This window comes from Parasteatoda tepidariorum, chromosome 1 (assembly GCF_043381705.1).
Source record: "Parasteatoda tepidariorum isolate YZ-2023 chromosome 1, CAS_Ptep_4.0, whole genome shotgun sequence".
NCBI classification, from domain to species: Eukaryota; Metazoa; Arthropoda; class Arachnida; order Araneae; family Theridiidae; genus Parasteatoda; species Parasteatoda tepidariorum.
In genome coordinates, this window is record NC_092204.1 from 3526262 (window position 1) to 3550708 (window position 24447).

The window sequence follows — 24447 nt, forward strand, 5'->3', positions numbered from 1 at the left end:
TTTGTTATTGTCGACCAGTGTTTTAGAGAACAAATAATGACTTTGTCCAAGAAAAAACACATTATAGCTGAGCTAAATTGAAGAGTGCTATGTTTAATGAAGAAGCTATGTTTAATATCAAAATCAAAATCTTGGCTGATTTCAATGTGCTGTTGGATGTTGTCCACCATTGCTTCTGCGGTTAACGTCACGTTGTAATCCAGCTGCAGTTGATTTGGACGGCAATTGTAGTTCAAGATGAGCGTTCGATGACGTATACTATCAAACTCACAAATGGACCAATCAGAGGTTAACGCTGATTTCCAGCTGACGGCGTCCTGTCCTAAGAAACCAGACCTTTAGGTTAATTAGTCAGATGCCCGCCCGTTTCGCGGTTAGGAACTTCGCAAAACTGTATATTAAGCCAAGTCAAGAGAGACCGAAAAGCCTTTCGACTCGAACCATGGATGTCTTGTCCGCTACAGTCAATGCCTTGAACCTGGGAGGAGGATCTCGATTAGCTGCCCAGACGGGACAAGTATCGGCCTTCATTTCTTATCAAGAAGTGAAACATTATCGAATTTTCAACACATTGTTGGATTCCACATGGATTCAAAACAAGAAACTGGTACAAAATTTCTCGAAAAGTGTCTTGGAGTCTGGGCAGATCCGAGAACTCCAAGATGGGACAAGGTGACCCGAAAACTGGTGAAAAACCCAGACAGGCTCGTAAAAAACTATGAACAGAGCTTGGGGTTCCGGATCGACGACAACCTTTACATCGTAAAATACGGATTTACCTTTGGATTGAGGACATGGGGACCCCATACAAGTGTATGTGCTATCCGAAACTTTTTTTTTTGCCATTATGTATAGATTTAAGCAGATTTCAATGAAAATACCATATTTTATAAAATTTATATGCCTGGCCTAAAATGGGTTAATGCTGAAAACAGTTGCCTCTTTTTAGCATTTTCAGGCAACAAAAAAAAAGTTGCCATAGTCACCTCTCATGTGATAAACGAAAGTACTTCAAAGCATGTATTTTGTAAAGTTTATAGCAGGGCATATGTATTTTGAAAAGTGCATTTGGCAGTGTGGTTATTTTTCAATTACTTAAAAAAAAAGAAACTCAGAAAAAGAGATCAAGGAAAGGTAAATCGCAGATACAAGGAAGAATGTCAAACCTGTACAAAGCCTTGTGCTGCACTGATTACTCTCTCTACGTTAAAACATAAACAATTCATACACATAATTAATTAAATTTAATTTATTACATATCCTCTAGTAGCATCATTTTTTTTAAACAGCTATCACATGGATAGTATCATCAGAAATGGATAACATTTCAAATTTATAAGATAATAGTGTTTGATCAACGTATACATATCAGTTTTTAAATGCATAGATTTTGTAGCTTGAATGAATAGCAAATGTGATTTCATTGCTAGGCTGCTTTCATAAGATTTTTTTCCATAGTTTTATAATTCAGAACACTATACAGATGAATATACGCCGAGCAATACTAATTAAAATGTTGCATTTTCTTAATATAAGCAGTGCATGAGTATAATTCTTAACAACAGAGAAAATGAAAACACAATAATAAATAAGATGAAAAATAAATAGGAGGCAATGATAAAAAATTATAGTTAATGAAGTAATCTAATGTGTATCTAATTAAAGGTAAGTTTCAAAATAATTGCATATTACATGTAAATTTTATTACACGTACATTGTAATTCATTCATAAACAATCCTAAGAGTTTTATATATATATATATCCTGTAGGCAAATTGAAAATGAAAAATTTGTGAATAAAATATACCACCATTTAGCAATGTGTCACGCTAATTGGAAAAGTCTTCAGTATTTTCTAATCTGTCCAATTTAGGCTATTTACAATCCGCTTACATGTCTTAAGGCTTATTAGAAAATGTGAGAAACATCACTTAGACTAAATTTCTATAAGCTTATTGCAATAAATTTTTAATATGACTATTTACTATTATAAGCCTTCCATAGCTCTGGGCTTATTTCAAATAACCTGAAACAAATTAGGACTAATTGAGCAATGAAGTTTTCTAATTTAACTAAAGGTATGTGGGCTCACTATAATGACTGAAAAGTCTCTGAAAATTATAGAAACTGACTGAAAATTATAGAAACTCTTTTATTTTGACTGGTACAAAATGCTTTCGGACTGTTTAAAAAGATTGAGAGTCATTAGAAAAAAAGTATAGAAACTCCCGAAATAGAAGCAGAACTAAAAATACCTTTTAGATAATCCCTAATTAAAAAATTTTTTTCTCTCATCATACATGTCATGTGTAAATTGAAAAATTTGGCACTTTGCAAACTGCTGCTGTCACTTGTGAGGCATACAGGCACACCGCAAAGTGACATTTACAGTTTGCAAAGAGCTGGATTTTCCTATTACCTTAATGACATATACACATTATGATCAAAGATATTAATTAGGAGTATGTATAATCATTAGTCATTCATATATATATATATTTATATGTGCATAGCTGCCAACATTGACAGGAAAAAATCCAGTTGATTTTCCAAAATAATATAAATTTCATGATAATTGTCGCATAATGTACTAAATATTTGACACATAGGGAATTATATAGTCATCAAAATAGAAAAACGGCACTATTTTCCAGTTATGATTGACATTAAACATACTTAAAATGTTATGTATTATGTTTACTCATAATTTCAAATACTAATAGGCATTTAATTCATTGAACATAGTGAAAAGATTTTTTTAGTTAATTTTTTTTAAAAAAAAGCTCTGAATAAAAATAAACTGAACATCTTATAACAAAAAAAAAAAAAGTCTTGAACTGATTTCTATAAATGAGGTTCACTTCATTATGTATTAGTAACACTTATTTAATTATTCAAGCAAGCAAGCAATAATCTGCACAAAAATTCTATTTCAATAGCAACTTTTTTAAGGAAACTTTTATACTCAATTCAGTTTTAGGGAATTTTTTAAAATGTACAAAAACCAGGAGAATTTTATATAAACCAGTAGAGCAGGAGAAACTAGCAAAATCTAGTAGAGTTGGCAGCTATATATATATATATCAGCAAGCCAATTCATAATACTTGTCTAGACATTCTGCATTGAATTAAAGTAATAATTATCATTAATTAACCACATTACAGAGCTTCTTATAATATAAGAATAGTTAAATTCAGAAGATGTGAGAAACCTGCATCATAAGATATTTTCTGCATTTAGATATATTCTGCATCATTTAGATATATTCTGCATCATAAGATATATTCTGCATCATAAGATATTTTCTGCAACTTCAAATAACTCAAACACTAAAAAAAAAAATTACTATGATAAAATACATTTTTCTATCTCTTAATAATCAATTTGAAGTTGGATAAAAAAATTAAGGTGGGTTTCCATAGGAAGAAATAGAAAAATAAAACAAGGAAAATATACATCTTTAAATGAGCAATAATACAAAGACATAAGATTAAATTTAAAGTTAGCAATAAAAAAAAAGTATGATTATGATATATGTAGTAAAAGAAATTACATAAAAACTAGAAGTGGGCGCCTCAAAACATACACAACTGGAAAACCTTTTTTGCATTAAAAAAGGGTCACATATAAGTAAAGTCAAGATAATAGTTATTTTATAGACACATGTAAGAAAAAAGTGCAATCCTTTTAATTCCTACCAGTCAACATTGAAAAAATGAAATAAAGGAGATTTTACTAGCAACATTTTTTAGGCTAAGAGTAAAGTTTTGATACGTCATGCATAATCATGAGTCAAAATTGGAAATAATAAAACCACTTACACTTAGTGAAATAAAAAATATGTATATAAACCTTAATCAAAAGAAAACTTTTAAACAAATATTTATAATTACTTAAACTATAAACACTCAACATATTCCAGTATTAACAATAACACCCTTTGTTGAGGAATAAGAGAAGTATTTTTGTCATCTGCATATATTTGTTATAAAAATTTCTTTAAAAAATACAGATAATTTTGAGAATATACGGGTAAACAGAAGATAGTCATAAAATACAGGAGTTTTAATTAATAAACAGGAGACTTGGCAGGTATGTTAATTTATAAAAGGTGGAAAATTTTAATAGTGACTTGGAATTATGAAGGCACATAGAAAAATGTAAGAGTACAATAGATAAAAAAATTACAATTTAGCAATTAGTTCGATAATTATTAGACATTAAATATTCTTTAAGAAAATGTGAATGTTGTTCTGAAGATTGCAGAAATTCTAATATAAAATTGAAATTTGCTGTTCTGAAAAGGCCATTTTTATTTATGGACTTAAAGCTTTCTTTTCAACATTCTAATTTGAACACAATTAAGTTCGAAGAACTTAGAACAGTAACAATGAGACAGTCTGGGAAATAAATTCATAGGCAACATAGTCAAAATTAAATATCCTACATTAAGATCTGACATACATGCTCTATAGAAATTATTTGTAAAAGTCCGACTTGATTGTAGAGATGATGGAACAAGAAGAAAATGAAACAAACAGAAGAAATAAGTACTTAATTAATTTCCTCCTGGCTGAACCTAAGCTTTTTTACAGATAGAAATAATGACGATTACAAAACAACCAGTTTTGGAAATAGAACAACCTGCATCATTCTGAAACTGATCATTTTTAATTCAAACAAGGGTAATTTAAAAAACCAATTAAATTTAAAAAACTGTTTTTTCTCCTAACCTATAATTTCCTAATATTTATATTAATTTTTTTTGGTCAATTCAAAGTCTGTGATTGAAATGAAATTCTCCTGACTTTAGGCTAATTCCATTACTTTTGCTTTCATTCTTTTTGTTTGTTTATTCCATGCACACAATAGCTAAAATAAGTATGTTTGCACTTTTTCTTTTTTAAAAAATATTCCTTGTTATGCAAAACAAAAAGATAAAATGGTGAAACTAATGGATAAATGGTGGATTAATGGATAAAGATAAATGGTGGAGGAAGTAATCAGGCATACCTCATTACTTCCTCCAAAATCACCAACTGATATTATACATAATGGCTAGATTTATCGCATTAACTGTTTACATTTCTAGTGTTAAATTGCAATATTCTTGATTTTTGACAACTAAAATATGTGTTCATTCATAAGCGATATTAATTAAGTAACATAATTAAACGCTAAATATATATTCTTTTCTTAATAGTTTTATTTTTTACTCTATCTTTAAAGTTTAGGCGTATAGAAAATTTGGTAAGAAAAGTTTTTTCTATAGAGGCCTAAATATTTAATGTTTTTTTAAAAATTTAAATCCTATTAAAAAAAAAATAAGCCTTTCTAAAGACATAAAATCTCTTTATATTATAATGCAGTATTTTCTAAGTTATAAAATAAAATAAAATCAGGTATGATTTAACATACTTTGTTCTGAAAGTGCATGATTTAATTCTAACTATCAAAAAAATGCAATTCATTAAAAAAAAATTTTTATTTTGAACTTCATTAAGTAAATTAAAAGCTGCAAACCATTAATTAAACAATTCATTTTTCACTGCTCAAAAAAATGAAGATTGAAACTTATTACATAGTCAGGGGTCTGTCCGGGATAAATTTACTACTATTTAGCAGTACCTTCACAAATTCAACTTTAGGAAAAACAGTAGTTTCACAAAATACTTTTAAAAAAGCTAGTTCTCATGCAAATCTCATTCTCGCTGCAATCTATGAAAAAGAGGAACTTTTACGAAAAGGTAGCACCTGTTGGACAGATAGTGCAATATGGTTTGCCTAACCGATGGCTTATGTCATGTCTAAGGGAGCTTTTTTTTGGTGAGTTTTTTTAAAATGAAACGAATGAATCCCTCTATATACTTCACAGGAAGTTAAAATTCGAACATTATTTCTCAGTGAAACTTTTTTCTGTAAGACCTAGTTGAAAATGTTCTCATAATCAAGGTAACTATTAGAGCTAGTTCTGTTAAATGCATGTTTTTATTAAATTCAAATTGAAATTTAACTATGGACAATGAATTTTATGGATTTTTAGATTTGGATACAATTTTAAGCTCAAATTTTAACAATAACAAAATTATTTTTGAATATATGGGAAAAAATATATTGAATGGTATAAATGATTTTTACTTGTAGTGACAATTTTTGAAAATATTTTTTTACCTTACCATATTTTTGTCTTGATTTTTGAATACAATTTTTAATTTTCACAAATTATGTATAAATTTTCACAAAATAGTTACCTCTTAAAAAACCTAGACAGACCCCTGATAGTATGATTAAAAATTATTTGAGTTATTATATTTATTCAGCTTAATCATTATTTTCTTTAGTTATTAAATAACAATGAGAAAAAAAAATAGGATTGGGAAGTAAAATACATTTTAAAAAAATCAATCATTAGTGGTGTCTGAAGAAGGAACAAATTTACTTAAAGACATTTTGACTAGAACATACAAAGAGGATTGAATTTAAGCAGAATTATTTCATATTATCGGGCCAATACTGAATGTAATATCTTTGAGTAGACCCCTCAAACAATCTATCTAACCAATTTGACAGTCCGTCCAAGAGGTGTTCTTCAAAAACAATATTTCCGTACAGGTCAAAGTCGTGCCTATCCAGCTTACAGGCTTCAATGTCGCTGTTCTCATCACTACTGTTACTGTCCTCGAATCCCATGAAATCCCCGTTGATGGAATTATCCCCCTTCTTTCCCTTCCCCCTGTGGTTTTGCTCGGCGTGCTTGGCGTGGTAAACACAGAAGTATTTGCGATGGCCGTTCAAAGAAAGCACAGTACCAATACAATTCTTTGGATTGATATTCAACTCTCTAGGTTCGCCGAGCGTCTGCAAAAGTAGGCGGCGGTACCATTCCAAGTTTTTCTCGACCACCAGGAAAGCGAACATCAGCGTCTTGTTCTTGCGGTAGGGATAAACGGTTTTGTAGAAGATAGGTAGGAGCTTCATCTTGGATTCGTTATCGAGTAGAAGCACTATGGTTCGGCAGCCCGGTTTAAGAAGCCTAACAAGACCATTGTAAGTTTCCCCACGGAGTTCGTGTATGTGCAAGTGGTACTCGGGCTTACTCTTGGTGGGCATCCCTGGTACTTGTTTGCCCTCTCTCTGATACTTCTCCTGAATACTCTGCTCTTCCAGCTGGACTAAGTACGACATAACATAGCCTACTAGTATGATGAAACCGATGGACAGCATTACCGACAGCGCTGGCAGCAGCTCTTGGCGAGTGATGCTGTCCCACAATACATCTCCAACGAGTATCACACGGTTTAAAACTCTAGTGAATAAGCTTAGGGCATGTTCGTCCGCCAGAACGGACACTTTAGCGTCGTACGGCAGTGTTTCAGTACTTTGCATCAAGTGTTTAACCGCAGCATTCAAAGCTTCTTTGGTTTCGTTGAAGCTGTCATCGATGTCCCACTTCCGGTCGAGCCACTGATATTTGACTCTGTCGTGTTCTTTCCTCCATATGAGCACGACGTGAAGAAGGGGATCTTCGGGAGCTCCCATTCCCGACGATAAAGCTTTTACAAAATCTTTCTGTTTTTCTTCGTAGAGGAACATGAATTTGACACGATTGTTCGGTAAATCATCCGCTTGCTGTACGTAATTGCGCATCAACGATCGGTACGGATCGTGTTCATTTGTGTTTTTGGTAATCAAAATAACACACAAATATTTGCGAGCACGCTTGGCCTCTGTCGGGCACAACTGGTCGAACAGGGTTTGTGATGACAGCCTGGGAAGCAACAGAAATTTATTAGATTCGATGACGTCGCACATGGTTTGTGTCGACAATTCCGTCATGCTCAGTGTAGCTATGGGCTTTGACGAGTCTTCATTGAATATAAATAAAGATTCCATTTTTGACTGTACATTGTACTTCCTAGATGTGCGCGAATTCTCCGGCACATCTAAACGTACGTGTCCTACAGCAGCACGATTGCGGAACCTAAAAGCAACGATGAGGTAACGCAACCGAATGGATTCGGCTTTGCTAAAGATCAAGATCCTCACTCTGTTATCGTTCCATCCCTGCAGAAAATCATCAACAGTTTCATCCGAAAGAGATGTCACTGCCCTGTAAGGAATCACCCTACGGCAGAAATCAACGACTTTGATGAAACTCAACTGATGATCTTTATAGTGAATGGCTTTTCCGTCAACGACACCAATCAGGTAAGGCAGAGAATTGACACCAATTTTATTTGACAGTGACGGCTCCTGCTGAACGTGAATGGCTGCAAAACTGACACCGAGAGGTTCGAGCTCTTGAATAAGCTTCCTCCATATAGGCTCCGCTTGAATGCAAGGAAAGCAAAGTTCTCCATAGAAAAGTATTAAATGAGGTTGGAAATTACTGTTGGGTATTATGTGATTCTCAAAGGCCTTAGCAGTAATAGTATGTCTATGATAAAATGACCCCTGATTAAATTTATACTGAAAGTTGAACCCACCCTGGTTGAACAAATGTTCGAAAGGGTCGGTATCGAAACGTCTGAATTGAGAATAATCGGGGTACTGTCTAAAATTGGGCGTGTCTTCCGTAATCCCAGAACGATCAAAAAGTCTTTTACGTTCTGGATCGGTCAGCAACTCGTACGCCTTGTTGATTTCTATAAATTTAGATTCAGCATCAGGAGTCTTATTTTTATCAGGATGCCACTCTCTCGCTAATCGCTTGTACGCCTGCTTAATTTCTGGAACCGAAGCAGATCTGGGAATTCCGAGAGTCAGATAAGGATCTTTCAAAGAGAACACGTGGTGTACAAGAAGAAGAAGAAATATTAGAAGATGATTATACCCCATTTTTTCTTAGCTTCCAGAAAAAGAAGAAAAAAAAAGTTTATTTAAGTAAAATTTTCATGCAACACATACAACATTAAAATTACTACAAACACACATTTAAAAGTTCATGTTGATTTCTGAGGTGGTTGTTGTACACTGACAGCAGGAGTTGCTGCAACGGTCGTAGAGGTTGTAACGGCTGCTGCTGCAGCTGTGGTTACTTCAGGCTGTTGGGGTTGCAAGAATCTGGTACGTTTTCTTGTATAATGCTGCCAATGCAAAATCTGTTGATCGTCAATAAACTTGGCACATTGAGTACTGCTTATTTCTCTTCTGAAATGTTCATATTGCAGCAATTCCAGAAAATGCAAGCACATAGGATACCTAAGAAAATTTTAACAATAAATACAGTGCAGTGAGATAAATTTTATTATTATGCGGATAAACCAGAGTAGACAAGGTTCAGGACAGAATGGATTAATCCATGGTTTAAACCATCCTGTCCAAAACCTTTTTTATTCAAATTAAGTCACAATTTTAAAAAAATATATTGCGAAAAATTAATGTTTAATTTTCAAACAAGAAACAGAATGAAGACAAGCTATTTTTTTTTATTAAATAAGCTTATTATTATTTTTAATATTGCATTATTTTTCCTCATTCAAAAAAATAATTTATCGGCATTAAAAGCATATTTATTCATATTTAAAGGATTAGGTATTCACTTTCGTTGTTCAACAAATTGTAGAGCTTCAAAAGTTATAAACAGAGTTGGCAATGTTTAGCACAGAATGTATTTATTAATCCAAGATTTAAACCGTCCTGTCCAAAACCCTTTTATTCAAATTATGTCACAATTTTAAAAAAATATTGTGAAAAATAAAAGATTAATTTTTGAACAAGGAACAGAATGAAGACAAGTTTTTGTTTTATTAAAAAAGTTTATTACTATTTTTAATATTATATTATTTATCCTTTTACAGAAAAATAATTTTTCAGTATTAAAGGCAAATTTAAGGGATTAGATATTCACATTTGTTGTTCAATGAATTATGGAGCTTCAAAAGTTATAAATCTTTTCCTATTATATTATATTATTTTGCTTTAATAAGTTAAAGCTAATTGTATAAAAAGTATCAAATATTTAATTATTATGTGCACAATGGTTACACTTTTACTTTTTACCTTTTATCAATGTTCAAGTTTTTGGACACTTTGAGACAGTTCAGGACAGTAAAACTCAAGTGCCCCGTCTAAAACCCCAACCCTGGGATGAACATTTCTTGTTAATAAAGTGAAATCACAAATTACAGAAGTTAAATTATTTTCAAAATAATCAGTATGTTTCTTCTAAGTAGAGATTAGTAGAAATAGCTTTATAGTTAGTATAATTCTCTCTTTTTATTTTTAAATAAAAAAATTAAAAAAATTGAACAGGCAATACCAGTGCAAACAATGACATCACCAGAAACAATATGAAAATATGATTTTAAGAATGTTCCAGTTCAAAGTTTGGGTTTTTGACATGACACATCAAAAAATATTAAAGTCTAAATTTCTTAAAAACCTGGGTATGTTTCTTTTCTATCATTGGAGACATTTTATACGAAGTAAAGATACATAACTGTTTAAACTATGCACAATACTTCCATTATTATTTATAAGTTAATTTTGATTCATATTGTACAACAAATATAAAAATTATAGACAAATTTATTGAACAGCTAACTGCTTATTTGATACTTTAAGAAAACTCTATTATTTCATATATTTTAACTATTCAGTTTATATTACAGAATTCTAGATAATTATGATTTGTTAATTGAATTTAAATGTTGATTTTAATTCTTTTATGCCGCAATTTAGGCAAATTTTTAACTTTTGTGAAACTAAAGTGGTCTGATCTTACCTTAAATATTGTTTGATATTTGTTGCTCACAATACAAGAGTATTATCTATAAATCTTCATTATAATACATTACTGAGAAGTAAACCAATTAAAATTTACAAAAATATGTTTGAATCAATTATGACTCAATCAATTTTAGTTATTATCAATACCTAGAACAGTTAAATAAAAAAATTACAAGAAACTGAAGCAATAAGATATTAATTGATTAAAAAACTTCATTCCCTTCAAAAATAGGCACCCATTTTCAAGACATGACAGAATTTAATGAGAAGAAAGAAAAGTGGTTTCAAAAATAGTACAAATTTTGCAAAACACCAATAACATCTGTGTAATCAAAATCAAAAACATATCAGCCAACACAGGAGAAATAAAAGAGATTTTAATAGCAAAATTTTTTAGGCTACGAGTAAGGTTTTAATACATCATGCATAATCATGTAATTAAAAAAAGAGAAATTCAAAATTGGATTTTGGGAAGTCAATATAAATCTTAGTCATCACTGTCAATATAAATTTTAGTCTAAAGAAGATTTTTTTAAACCATTATTTATAATCACTTAAACTATCAGCACTCAACATACTGCAGTACTGGCAATAGCACCATCTGTTGAAGAATAAGGGAAGTATTTTTGCCATCAGCAAATATTTATCACCAATAAAATGCAAATGTTTTCTTTACAAGAAGAGATAGTCATAAAATACAAGAATCTTCGTCAAAAAAAACAGGAGACCTGGCAGGTACGCAAAAGTGCAGCAAACAAATATTTACGATTGCTGTTTAATAGAGGAGCAATTTCATCAATGACAGATGCTTTCCACAATTTAGAAAAACGCCGTAAGTTGTGAGGGAGGTAAGTTCAGTCCTTTTTTCTCTCTCTTTGAATAATTTTACTTTGTTTGTGAGAAATGTTACATCTTTCTTCACTCTCTCTTAATGATTGTTTAAAAAAAAATTAAGTTAAATGAGGACTTTGATATAATTTTTAAAAATCAATTAACTTTGAAATGGTTTTATTTAAACGATAAAATACGTAGAATTTGTATTAAATAGGATAGTATTTTAAAAAAACGAAAGATGTGGAATTTCTGGCCTAAATTAAGAATGATAGCAAGTCATGCTCGTGACTAAGATATTGACTGCAACTGATAGTTTTAGACAAGAAATATAATTAGGGGTCTGTCTAGTTTTTTTTGAGAGGTACCTATTTTGTAAAAATTTAGATAATATTTGTGAAAATTAAAAAATCAACACAAAAATTTGGTAAAATAAGAAAGTATTTTCAAAAAATTGTCACTACAAGTAAAAAAAATTTATGACTGGTAAATTTCTATGTATTTTCCTTCATATATTCAAAAAAAAATTTGCTATTGTAAAATTTTGGGCATAGAATTGTATCCAAATTTTAAAATCATTGTTCATAGTTAAATTTAAATTTAATGAAAACATGACATGCATTTAACAGTACTAGCACTAAAACTTATTTTAATTATGAGAACATTTTCGACGAGGTCATACAGAAAAAAGTTTTACAGAGAAAAGAATGTTTCATAAAAAATAACGCTCTGTTTGAATAAATTTACAATAGTGTTTATAATGTTTATAATAATGTTCGAATTTTGACTTCCTGTAAAGTTCATAGAGAGATTCATTCGTATATTTAAACCCCCCCCCAAAAGCTTTGATATGGCGTAAGTCATCGGTTAGGCTTACAGCAGATGGACTATCAAAGGGCAACACGCATGTTCAGTCATGTTAGAGGCAAACATGATAACTTTTATGCTAACGTAAGTGTTCAAGAACTACATTTTTTAACAGTAAACTTAGTAATGTATTTGCAGTAAATTAAATAATTTTAATTGTTAAAATTAATTCAAAAATGAAAAAAACAAATTTTTTTTTAATTTTTCCTCCTTTTAATCAATAATTGATTTATTAAAAAAATATCTATACATAAATATGGAAAAAGAAATATAAATTCTAGCAAGAAACTGTTATGCTCACAGGATGAAAGTGTAAAAGAAATACAAACGTATTTTAATGAATGATTAAAATCAAATTAAATATTTTAATTAAAGAATAGAACAAAAATCAAAACAAAACCATTATAGCACAAAATAAGATTTAATCTTTATTTGCTATTACTCTTAAAGAGGTTTTATGATTTTAAATAAGAAACATTTCCTTTCTCAAATATCTCCTGAGCAACAAAATCTTTTTAAACATAATTACAAACAATGACAAGTTTAAAAAATTTGAGTTTTCCTCCAATTTTCTAATTTATCTTGTTGCATGGTGCTAACTGCAGGAAGAAAGTAATGAATAATTTATAAAAGAAAATAATTTATATTGAGATTTATAAAAAAGTGATTATTTAAATGCACAGTTAAAAACTTTTATAGTCATAATAACATTATAGTTAAGATAACAGGGTTGTCAAATTCAAGTGAAAAGGCATCGCAATAATTGAAGGGAAAAAAATTTGCTTTAATTTACAAGGAAATCAGTGAATAAAGCTTGTCTTTAAGTAATTATTTAAATGCATGATTGGTGTGTCGCGGCCGAAGTCAAAATTTTTGAAACCACCGGGGAATGCATTCTATCATAAAATCTGCCAAATAAAAATAACTTGGATTTTCCATATCGATAAAAACAGACCATCTCCAAAAGTGGTTATTTAAATGCGCAAATTTAAAAGTTACGTGTTATAATAATATTGTAATAAATTATAGGATTTTCAAAATCGCATGAAAAGCATAGCAATAACCGCATTTAAAAAAATTTTAAGATTTACAATGAAATCGGCATAAATAAAACATGACAAAAAGTGATAAATTAAAAGCATGAATTATAACTCACGAGTTTTAATATAATAAATGTAGTGGTATTTTAAAAATCACATAATAATTGTTAGGTATAAAGGCTAAAAAAATTATTAAAATGTGACTTCAATTTATGATAAAATCTGCATTAGGCTGAAGCAGTTTTTTTTTTTTTTTTTTTTTTTGATATTTAAAAAACCTAGAATTTGTTGAGAGTGCAAATGCATGCATTTACTCTATACAGAATGAATTGGATACCACATTAGGCACATTAATGGGAATAATTGAGTGAAATTTATAACCACAGTATTTTGATACTATAATGTAGATTTGCTTAAGTGTTATACTGTGATGCATATCTACGGTCTTTAAAGGCGATCTACACGGAACACCCTGTATATACAATAACAAAAATACATTGTCTAACAATTTATGATAGCCATACCCAACTCACAAGGCAAACACTCACTTTATAAATTTAGCATATTCAGGCTTCTTCCAATATTGAAGATATTTTAGATAGCTGACAAAAGCCTTATCTTTCAAATAATTCCTCTGAGCTAAAACTAAAAATAAAACAACAAAAAATAACTAAGTTGCCAAATAACAAAAAAATTATGCTATAACTTACTTAATTATATAAAATTATCATTGGTTATTGGATAAATAATAAGTATAAATTACACCTCAATTTATATATTGTGAGGCAAAACTTATGAAAATAGTTAAAAATACACTTATCAAAAAGCTATTATATAATTCAGTCTAATTACTGATGCACTCATTAAAAAATTTTGTTTCTACATTTTTTCCTGTTTAACTTAAATTTTCTTTCACAAACAGAATAAAAATTTTTCCTAAAAATGAAATTCAACATATATTTTTGAAAAATGTAAAAACAATTCCTTAACACTGAACTGAAGAAGAAGCAAATTATTAACGAATCAGTGGAATTTATTGAAAATTAGCCAAACATGCCAGAGATATAGACGTGGGTCGGGTAAATACCCAGTGGGTAGGGTATTTATAAATGGGTATTTACCTTTGCCTTGGGAAAATACAACATATCAGAGTTTTTATAACATTTATTCCTTTCAAAGCATATAATCAAGATTTGTCTGGCTTATAATTCCGTGAATAATATAATTTTATTTTTAATTTTCAATAATAAACTTTAAACTATATATATATATCAGTTCCAGAAGAAATATTTGGATACATTGTTGCATTAAAAAATTAGAGTAAAAAGGTTTGCAATGTGTAATGAAATAAAGTAGATATATATATTAAATCATTTAAATTCAAGTTAGTGCATTTTACAAGGAAAAAAAAATTTTTTTTTTCTCAATGCAATGGGACAAATTGGATTAAATGGAAGAGATTCTAATTGAGCACAGGGAATAAAATAAAAATGTATGAAATTCGTCGAAATTAAGTTTTTAAACAGGTTTTGTTCATTAATATTGAGTTTATAAATATAATATAGGGTATCTACTATGTTTTGGATTTTCAATTTCATGACTTAACGAAGTTGCTGCTTTCTCCTACAAAAACTCAAAAATAAATTTAAAAAAGCATTATAATAAGATTCATTGAAGTGATAGGTATAACTAAAACTGTTCAACTCTGCATCTTCATATTTATAGATTTTAAATTAAAAAAACAGAGTAAAGAAAGAGTTGAAGCTATAAAATAGCTGGAAAAAAAATAAAAAAGCAAATAATTTTTTCTTCTTTCTTTCTGGAGAAATATATTTTAAAAGATACTTTTATTGTTCATCGGAAAGGAAAGAAATACTCCTGACTTTTCTGTTCTCATTTTGGGAAAAAAAAATATAAATTAGCCAATGACTGGCTTGCTTCAGCTAGAATTAAAATTGATAAAATAAAAAAAATAATAACAAAAATTCTGAAATAACAAGTTTAAAAGATAATTTGCTTTAGAAATGATGTGCTTTCTTTCATTTTTTAAAAGAACACCATAATTTTTAAAGAACGTGATAAAAACATTCTATATTTTAATAAAATATGACTGTAAGTGGGGATTTTGTTACAAATTCAGATATTCGATACACCATGAAATTTGGGGGGTGGGATTCCATTTTAAAAATTAGATTTTTTAGCAACCTAAATCTATGACTTTCTATGATTTTTTTAAAAAAATTAGTTAAAATCAGGACATTTCATGACAAATTCTGCTCAATACCGAAATTTATGTCTTTCGATAATTTCTCATGACTTTCCAGGTGCACAGATACCCTGTTAATATCAGTGATAAAACTAAAATTATAAATTTCATATCTAATTTTTTTTAAAATTTATTCGTAAAACTATTTCATTTAAACCAAATTTATCTTCTTTTCTTCAAATAAAACTTATTAGTTTAAAATTGTTAAATATTCTGTTCTGTTTTTTTCTGCATTGATTCTATTTTATTAAATAACAAAAAATAATTTTATTTTTTAAAAATCAGTCATATTGTGAAACATCAAAATTTCATTTTAGTCAAAAGAAATATTGAGTTATGTAATTCAACTTTTATATTAATGAGTTGTTTTTCAAAATTTAAAATACAAGACAATTCAGGTAATTAAGCAAAAGAATTTACTAAAGGTAGTAATATCTTTTAAAACTTTATTTACAGTTTACCATTCTATATAAAATATTCAGTACTAATATTGTTCTTAAAGATTGTTTTATGTTTTTAATTAATAATATTATACATTAATTTAATATTTCGTAAAATCAGAATATCTTGTGATTTTTTTTATTAAGTTTTATGAAACATTTCAGAAGTTTTTAGAGATAAGTTTTGTCAATACAAATTAATTTAGGCATAAGAAAAAGTAAATATATATTTCAACTGTTTGCATTTTAGTTAAACGAATAAAATATTTATTATAAAATTTAAGAAAGATAAAATTTATGAATGCTTAATCTGTCAAGTACTAATCTATACTTTTATCAATTACAGGGTGCATAGATAAAAAACCTTTTCACAAAAATTAAGCACCTTATAATTACTTTTTAAGTACTATATACAAAATAATAACAATGTAAAATAATTTTCAAAGAATTTACATGATCATAATAAAATAGCTAGTTTCTGACGAAGAACTCTTTTCTTGATTATATTAGCCACCATAAAAAAAATAGAGAGATTTTTCAGTTCAATTTCAGAGGGGGAGAAATGAAGCCTGAAATTCAGAATATCGTGCAAAATGCAGCAGAGTTGCACAGGAGAGTGCAAGAATCTCACCGAACCCTGCTCAGTATGCAGACCGACGGTCCGAAGATATGCATTATGTTTGAGTGAATTGCTAAAACCTTGAATAGAATAATTTGAAAACCACGCTTTTGCATAATACGTGGTGAAAATTGACACGGTAAAGAAAAAAAATCTCAATTTCGAAAAGGGAAAATTAAGCACTTTTTAAAAACACATAATAAAAAAAGCAATTTTAAGGGCTTTTTAAAAAACGAAAATAAGCACCTCTAAACACTTTTTAAAAATGCTATGCACCATGCAATAAAGAGTAAAAGATATTAAGCAAATAATTTTTTCAAAATTTATTATTATTTATTTGCATGCTTTTGTTGCACAGAGTTTCTCTTTTTATGTCTTTATTAGGCTAAAAATTTACAGCATTAATCCGTGTAAAACTTTTTTTCAATTAAAAAACAGTAAATAATATGTATTTAATTAACAACAACAAAAAAAATTAAATAAATACTTTCTCTTCATTCCAGTAACAATTATGAAATTTTAGTTCTTAGAAATATTAGGGAATAAAATGATAAAACTAAATATATATTTTATTTATTACTTCATCTAACTTAATAAAAAAAATATAAAAATCTTAGCTTTAAGTTACTCAATAAGTAAAACACAAAATTTTAAATGGGGAAAAAAGAAGTTTATTTTTCACCAAAGGGGTAGAAGTTGACGGATTTCATTTGAGCTTAGAATAAAAAAATATTTAAACATTCTAGCTTGTAAATCAGTTCCATAAATAATAACACGATGCGGGGAGAGAGGTTTGAGGAGGCATGATCTAGAAATAATATATTACATGATAGGGGTGCACAACCTGCAGCCCATCAGCATCATTTAAAGTCACTAATAAAAATAAGACATACATTTTAATTTACGCTTTTAAGTTTTGTCAGCACTAAAGCAGAATCAACGTAGTTTTTTTTTTTCGGTGGTTATTAGTACAAATTTCCATAATTTTTAAAATTCCAAATATTTTTAATATGACAAAATCATGATGCAAGAATTTCAAATTTTAGTAATCACTTTTGAAGTACTTAGTGTCCACTTCATACTTACGATCATGTTTTATTTCTGTCAACTTTATCGCAAATAAAAGTTTTTTTTTTTTTTTTAAATATAGTTTTATCGGCAATAGGTATTTCCATGTTGTTTTAAAAATCCTGATATTTCTAATAGGAATATACAATACTGAATCCTGCATTTCAATGTGTGTTATATTTGCACTAATTTCATCACAGATCTAAGAGATTTTTTCTTCTTTTTTTTTTATCGTTCTTTCAGCAATTCTAACTAAGCTTTTCCACGGGGTTTAGAAAATCTTAATATTTTTAATAAGGAGATATAACCACTTGCTATTTTAAGATCAGGCATTTTAATCAGCCTTATTTGTGCTGATTTCATCATCAATCCACGTTAATTTTCAATCGTTTTTGTTTTTTAAAATCCTAATACTCTTAATACAATATTATTACAAAAAGTGAAATTTGAATGAGGGTTTTTAAACTGCTTACTGTTTTTGAACATAGTTTCTAATTTTTTGTAGCTTAAAAAAAAAGTTTAAAAATCGATTTTAAGATTTAACATTCACAAAATCAATTCACTAAATATAAATGTTCTAAAGTTAAAAATATACTGAACTGAATCTTATTTTGAGCTATAATGCATTTATGCTATTTTAAATCATTTTAAACCCCATACAGCTTCTTTAATTAAAATATTTAATTTGCATTTATGTTGCTCAATAAAATATTATACATTTTTTACTTTAATTCAAGAACAGTTTAATTTATTTTAAAATGAACTTTTGTGCAACGTGATGTAATAAAAACCATCACTTTCCCCCAATCTTTATATATTTTTTGATGAAACTATTTTTTGATGAAAAGGAAATTTATTTATTTTGAAAAGTACCAGTTTTGAATGAATTTTAATATTTAAAATTATGTAATTGCACGTAAATATATTACTAAGTGAGTGATAAAAAGAATTGTGCCTGCCGGGACATGTTTTCACTGTTTTAACATAGCTGCCAACATATGGATAGGAAAAAATCCAGTAGATTTCACGAAATATCAATTTCATGATAATTGTTGCATAATGAACTAAATATTTTACACAATAAGAATTTTAGGGATTTTTTTTAGTCATCAAAATATTTTCCAGTTATGATTGACATTAAACATACTTGAAATGTTATGTATTATGTTTACACATGATTTTGAATATTAATTCATCAAACTTAGTTAAAATATTTTTCTAATTAATTCAAAAAGAGCATTTTGAATAAAAATAATCTGAATATTTTAGAACAAAAAAAGTTTTGAACTGATTTTTATAATGACGTTCGCTTCCAATGGAATGAAAAAAATTTACATAGGAAAAAAAATTCATAACAAAAACTGGAATCATTAGGGGGTCATATTTGGAAAATTTTAATAAAAATATTTAAAATTTCATTAACATCGTGAAATTTTAATAGTAATTAATATTTCTAATGACAAGAATTGGTAAGGTTTTGATAGAATGGCAAAATCCTTCTATCCTTGGAAAAATCCTTGTATTTGACATGATGGTAAAATCCTTGAGTTACAGTTCTATGCCTCATGCCTAAATTCAGTTTAATACACCAATGTAACTAATAATAATAAATTCAAATAATTAAAAGAGACTTACAGTTTAAATAATTGGGGTTTGCTAAGCACTGGATAAATTCTAATTCAATCTGAAACCTCAGACGATTTTGTTCTTCAGTTTCTGCAATAGAAATAAAATTGTTACTTTTGGAATATTTTTTAAATGCTTTACAATTCTACCGAAATTTGAATCAATTGCTGTAGTTAGGTTTTTAATAGCCTGTTACTTTATTTCTTTAGTTTTGTAATCAGCTATAATGTGAATGAAAAGAGCAAAATTGAAGTTTTCAAACAGGATATGTGGCACATATAAAACAACTAAACTACAAATGCCAAGATATAGTTTGTCTACGTTATGAACCCACACCACACAAAGTCTGAGGTTGTCTGCTTCTATGGAAATAAGAATAATGCATTTCAGGGAGGGTAGCTTCTCTTCACGCTAGGGCCAACTCAATAGACCAAAGATTTCCTTTCTCTCGTCGAAGTGAGCCAAAACCTGTCCTAAGAAATGACTCGACAACCCTACTTGAAATAGTTTCACCTTGTTACCAGAGTGACCGAATCCAGAGGAAAGGCTAGGGGAGTTCTAACTTTAGACAAACTATACTTGTTAATTCAATATGAGCAGGGTTAATTGTGAGTCCAACTCGAAAATCCTGAAAATTTCTCGAGTAAAATCATTAATGACGCATTTCAAAAAAATTTATGTATAAGATTAATTTTATGTCTAATTACATTTATTATTCTACCAGAAAAAATTATTTGCAAATGAAAGAGATGCCAAGTATAAATTTTAGTTCTAATATTTTTTAAATAAAATATAGAAGATTTTTTATACATAAATATGAGTGATGATTTCTATTTTCATTTGAGAACAATGAAAAATAAAGAATAAATTTGAATTTATGAAGATAATGCTCCAGATTGACTCTGAAAAATCTTTTACCAGCCTTGTAACTGTTATTGCCAATGTTGGCCATTATTGTTTAACAAAGCTAGACCTAAATAATTTTACATTAATTATTATGCTAGTTTTAAAACTTTTGGTTTCTTCTGATCATTTTGGTGTATTCACAAGCGCCCTTAAAACATAATAAAAAAATTTTAAGTCAATTCCTACTTAGGTCAACAAAGGAAAATTTTATTGTAGTTACTTTTTATTAAATAATTAAAAAATTTTCTCCCCCATATAAAATTAAAATTAATCAATTAAATTTAATGAATTAATTAATATCTGAAAAAACTGTATTAACATCTAGTGTCACCCACTACAAGTTCAAAAAAATGTATTTGAATTTGTAGTGGATGAATAAAAAGTATTTTATTTAACGATTGAAAATTCGAACAAGATATAGGGAGAGTGTAAAATAATAGTAGGAATAGAATGATCTAAAATGTTATGTTTTGTCTATAAACTGCACATACATGTTTATGCATTACAGCTGATATATAGAAGATGTTTGATGAAGAAGATAGAGGATATATGAACATAAGATACTTTGTGTTTGTGACAAAGAAAGCCTAAAACATTGGGAAAAGTGTGCGTCATTACAGCCCCTAACATGTTTAAAAAATAAGATGAGCATTGTTCTCCCTAAGCATTTTTAGAAGGGCAGCTTGCCGCAATCTCTTAAAAAAACTGTTTTATTTATTTTTCTAGGAAAAGTTTGTTTTCTTAATAATTTACTTAAATGTGAAGTCCACTGATTTATTTAGTCATACTTCATACATTTAGTGAGGTTTTTTCCTTTGTTGTCTAGTTATATCCTAGTTAAAATTTGCATCAATTACTTTGTATAGTTAAAACTAAGCCCCAGAGATATTCACATCTTTCATTCATAACTTTTAAATCTGTCTTAATTTTAGTCTCACAAGTATCAAATTCCAAACAAACAAATATAATTAAAAAAATGTATAACTTACCAATAACATAACAATCATACCTTTTTCACTCACTGCAGGCAAATAAATAGTTGATGAAAAAATTTCTAAGAGTACAGTATAACAACTATAGAAAAGTTGCACACAGCATTCTTATCAAGTTCAACAGGGTTATTAATGAGCATGTATTGATGCAAGCAAAATGTAGTTAAGTTGGAATATTTCAACCGTTTAGTAATAAATTTCCGTTTAACATAAGTGAGTATAATGGATGGTAAGATAATAGTGTGGTTAACTTAACTTAAGAAAAGAATTTCAGTTTTTCTTCAAAATTCTCTGATTTTTATCCAAATTTCCCTGAATTTTGCAGAATAAAAAATAATTCCCTGATACTTCTAGGTGGGTAGCCACCCTGAAAATACACAAACAAGCTGCTATAATTTTAAAAATTTTTATTTATTTAGTAAAAGTCAGAGGATTTAAAAAATAATCATTCCAACCTTAGAAAACACCAGCATGCATTGAAAAATTAATAGTTATAATACATCTTATTTGAATTGAAAGCACATTTTAGTTTGCTGAAATTATATAAATATATGATGCACAATTTCATACAAGTTTTGCAACATACTTTAGAGAAAATTTTTTTATTCTAAACTGTCTATAAAAAATTAACTAACATATCTATGCAGTTTTAAATGTCGGTAGTAAGATGAAAAATAAAAAATCAAATAAAAATTGACATTTTATTCTGCTCAATTTGAGTTCCATAGATGATTTAAAAGATAGATATGCTTTATAAATTGTGTTCCACTGATAACACTATTATAAAATGAAAATAATTAACTTCAAATGAGACAAACCCAGAAAAAAATGAAATTTCAAATTTAACTTGCAATATCTAAAATTGAAACTGACTTTCGAACGTTTTGGAAAATTTAAATTGCATTAATTAATTTCATTACACATAGTTCACAATGAACGCATTTAAGATTAAGTCAGCATTACCATATATGGAAGCTAAGAACAAGTATGGCACATAAATCATTAATTTGATTATACGTCAACTGATATTCTTAAAAGCAAATTTTTAAACAGCAGTTTCATTAAGGACACAACACAAATAATGCAAATAATTGTTTATACCATATCTAATCACAGACGTTAAATTTTTTTAAAAAGAAAAGTCACGATGACAAACTAGAGTTTCATAAAATCACTGACATGTTTTTATCGTAAAACAATGTAAATTAACAAAACAAAAATTAAGTATAATCATACTTTTCCCTGCATTAAATAACGTAATGAATTACTATAGAATAATCTTATGAGACTTAGTATTTCATCATTTTGATATATATTTATACAGGTATTCATGTTATAAACGTAATAAACAAAAGAATACATAGAAATTTAATAAATTTTCTAATTTATACTTTCACATACCTTTGATCGACATCACGACATTACCGAATTATTAAAATTGTAACCATAATAACAAACATTCACTGATGCCACTGAAAATTTTTAAAAAAATTATGTTCAAAAAATGAAAATAGAAAATAAATTTTTCTTTTTTCTCAATAATTTCATTCAAACGAAAGGAATAACAAACAATTTTAAATTAAAATATTTATAATAATAAAAGTTGACAAATGAGAACTGAAGAATGAATGAATTAATAAAAGTGTGCTTTAAAACGAGACTGATTTTGGAGGAGAGACAGTTTCAAATTGGATCAAATTTCAAAAAGAAAAGGGAAATTCTGATTAGTTTGATTTTGAAAAAAAACCCAACATATTTCTGCTTTTTGACAGTGAAAAAATACTTTCGACTTACTTAAAATCATTCAAAACACCAGAACGCATTAAAAGTAATAGAAAAAAAAAGCAGAAAATAAGGAAGAAAAAAAAAAGCTGTTTTTATTTTTCCCCGTTAGGCGGTTAAAAAAAAAGCAAAACAAAAACAATTGTTTAAGCCGCCATCAAGGACGTTTTTTTTTATCATTTTTTTTCAAGGTATTTTTCATAAATATACAGAAAATTTTTAAGTTTATTAAGTGACCTATATTGAAAATTAATTTAAAAAAATATTTCTTATTTCACTTTCTTTTTTGTAAACTGCAACATGATTCACAAATTAAGTGAAAAATTTATACACGATATCATAACGTCCAGACAGTGGTTTTTTATTATATGTCTGCCTAGTCTTTATTTTTTTTACCACAGCTGTTTAGCTTAATGCATTCTGGCTGCCTGTGACGGTTATTTGGTAGCAACGCTGTCAAATTTTGACAGTTTTATTTTAGAATGGCGGCTTTGGCTTGTTTTAAGAAATTATCAGATATTGTTGAAAAGATTTTAAAATCGTCTTCAATGACTGTCAACGATCTACACGAAAACTAAAAAGTAAAAACTTCTGCACCATAAATCCGGAAGCAATTAATGTCTTCTGTAAGTTTTACTTCTTAAACCATTCTTTGATTTCTTGAAGCCATTTATAAACCTAATACTCCATAATAATGAATTTGTTGAAATTGGAATAGGTATTTTAAGCCTAGTTATTCGGCATGTTGTATTTTTTGTACTGTGAGTGCTATTTTCATGTGTTTCGTTAATTATTTATTGTGTATAAAAGTTTATTTTTCTAATTGGTATGTAAATTTGTTTTTAGTTTTTTTTTTAAGTGTTAACAACAATTTTAGTTTCGGCTTTTGTACTGTCATATATTGGTAATAAAAATGTTGTGTTTAGAAAATACCTCATTGCAACCGTTAACCTACGATTTAGTTAAATTTAAAAATGCATTTTATTTATTAAAAAGTATTTAATTTTTCATTTTTCGCGTTTCTTATTATATTTCTGTGCAGCATGCGTGTGTTCAACTTTAGCAAGAAAAAAACTATTCATCACGTTTTCTCATTTTTTAAATTTAAAAAAAAAAATTGGTTAAGTTTTTTTTTAATATTTTGTTTTAGAAAACCCGGTTTCATTTTATAAGACTCACTAAATTTTCATTTTATATGAAAAGCATTTTCCTTGTAAGCAAACTTACAAATCTTTGTGTATCATTGTTTCAGGATTAGAAGAATATTTACTTCACGAA

At 28.3% G+C, this 24447-nt stretch overlaps 2 protein-coding genes across 6 annotated transcripts in view; one reads left to right on the forward strand and one right to left on the reverse strand.

Moving 5' to 3' along the window:
* Window positions 1-1234: 1234 nt before the first annotated feature.
* On the reverse strand, window positions 1235-22911 carry LOC107438719 (dnaJ homolog subfamily C member 16 l(3)80Fg). Of its 3 annotated transcripts, XM_071186693.1 has the most exons (4): window positions 22789-22911; window positions 21385-21754; window positions 19499-19579; window positions 1235-9202 (listed from the first exon to the last, which is right to left on the reverse strand). In XM_071186693.1, the coding sequence occupies exon 4, from the start codon at window positions 8837-8839 to the stop codon at window positions 6491-6493; it is 2349 nt and encodes a 782-aa protein (XP_071042794.1). In that variant the 5' UTR covers window positions 8840-9202; window positions 19499-19579; window positions 21385-21754; window positions 22789-22911; the 3' UTR covers window positions 1235-6490. The 3 variants fall into 3 exon arrangements, with proteins under 3 accessions (XP_071042794.1, XP_071042785.1, XP_071042800.1); XM_071186684.1 differs by lacking the exon at window positions 21385-21754 and having other exon boundaries at window positions 22789-22847; XM_071186699.1 differs by lacking the exons at window positions 21385-21754; window positions 22789-22911 and adding an exon at window positions 22624-22644.
* A 91-nt stretch (window positions 22912-23002) lies between these two features.
* Window positions 23003-24447, forward strand: part of LOC107438717 (uncharacterized) — a 33572-nt gene continuing 32127 nt past the window's right edge. Inside the window, exon 1 of one of the 3 annotated variants that reach the window (XM_016051053.3) lies at window positions 23003-23795. The gene's annotated coding sequence lies outside the window, so the exon portion shown is untranslated. Of the gene's footprint in view, window positions 23796-23824; window positions 23931-24447 lie in introns of those variants that run through there. The other 2 variants (XM_016051056.3, XM_016051057.3) reach the window with 2 other exon arrangements.

Excerpts from the sequence above, each read along its gene's own strand:
- LOC107438719 (XM_071186693.1), bottom strand. The coding sequence starts at position 8,839 with ATGGGGTATAATCATCTTCTAATATTTCTTCTTCTTCTTGTACACCAC.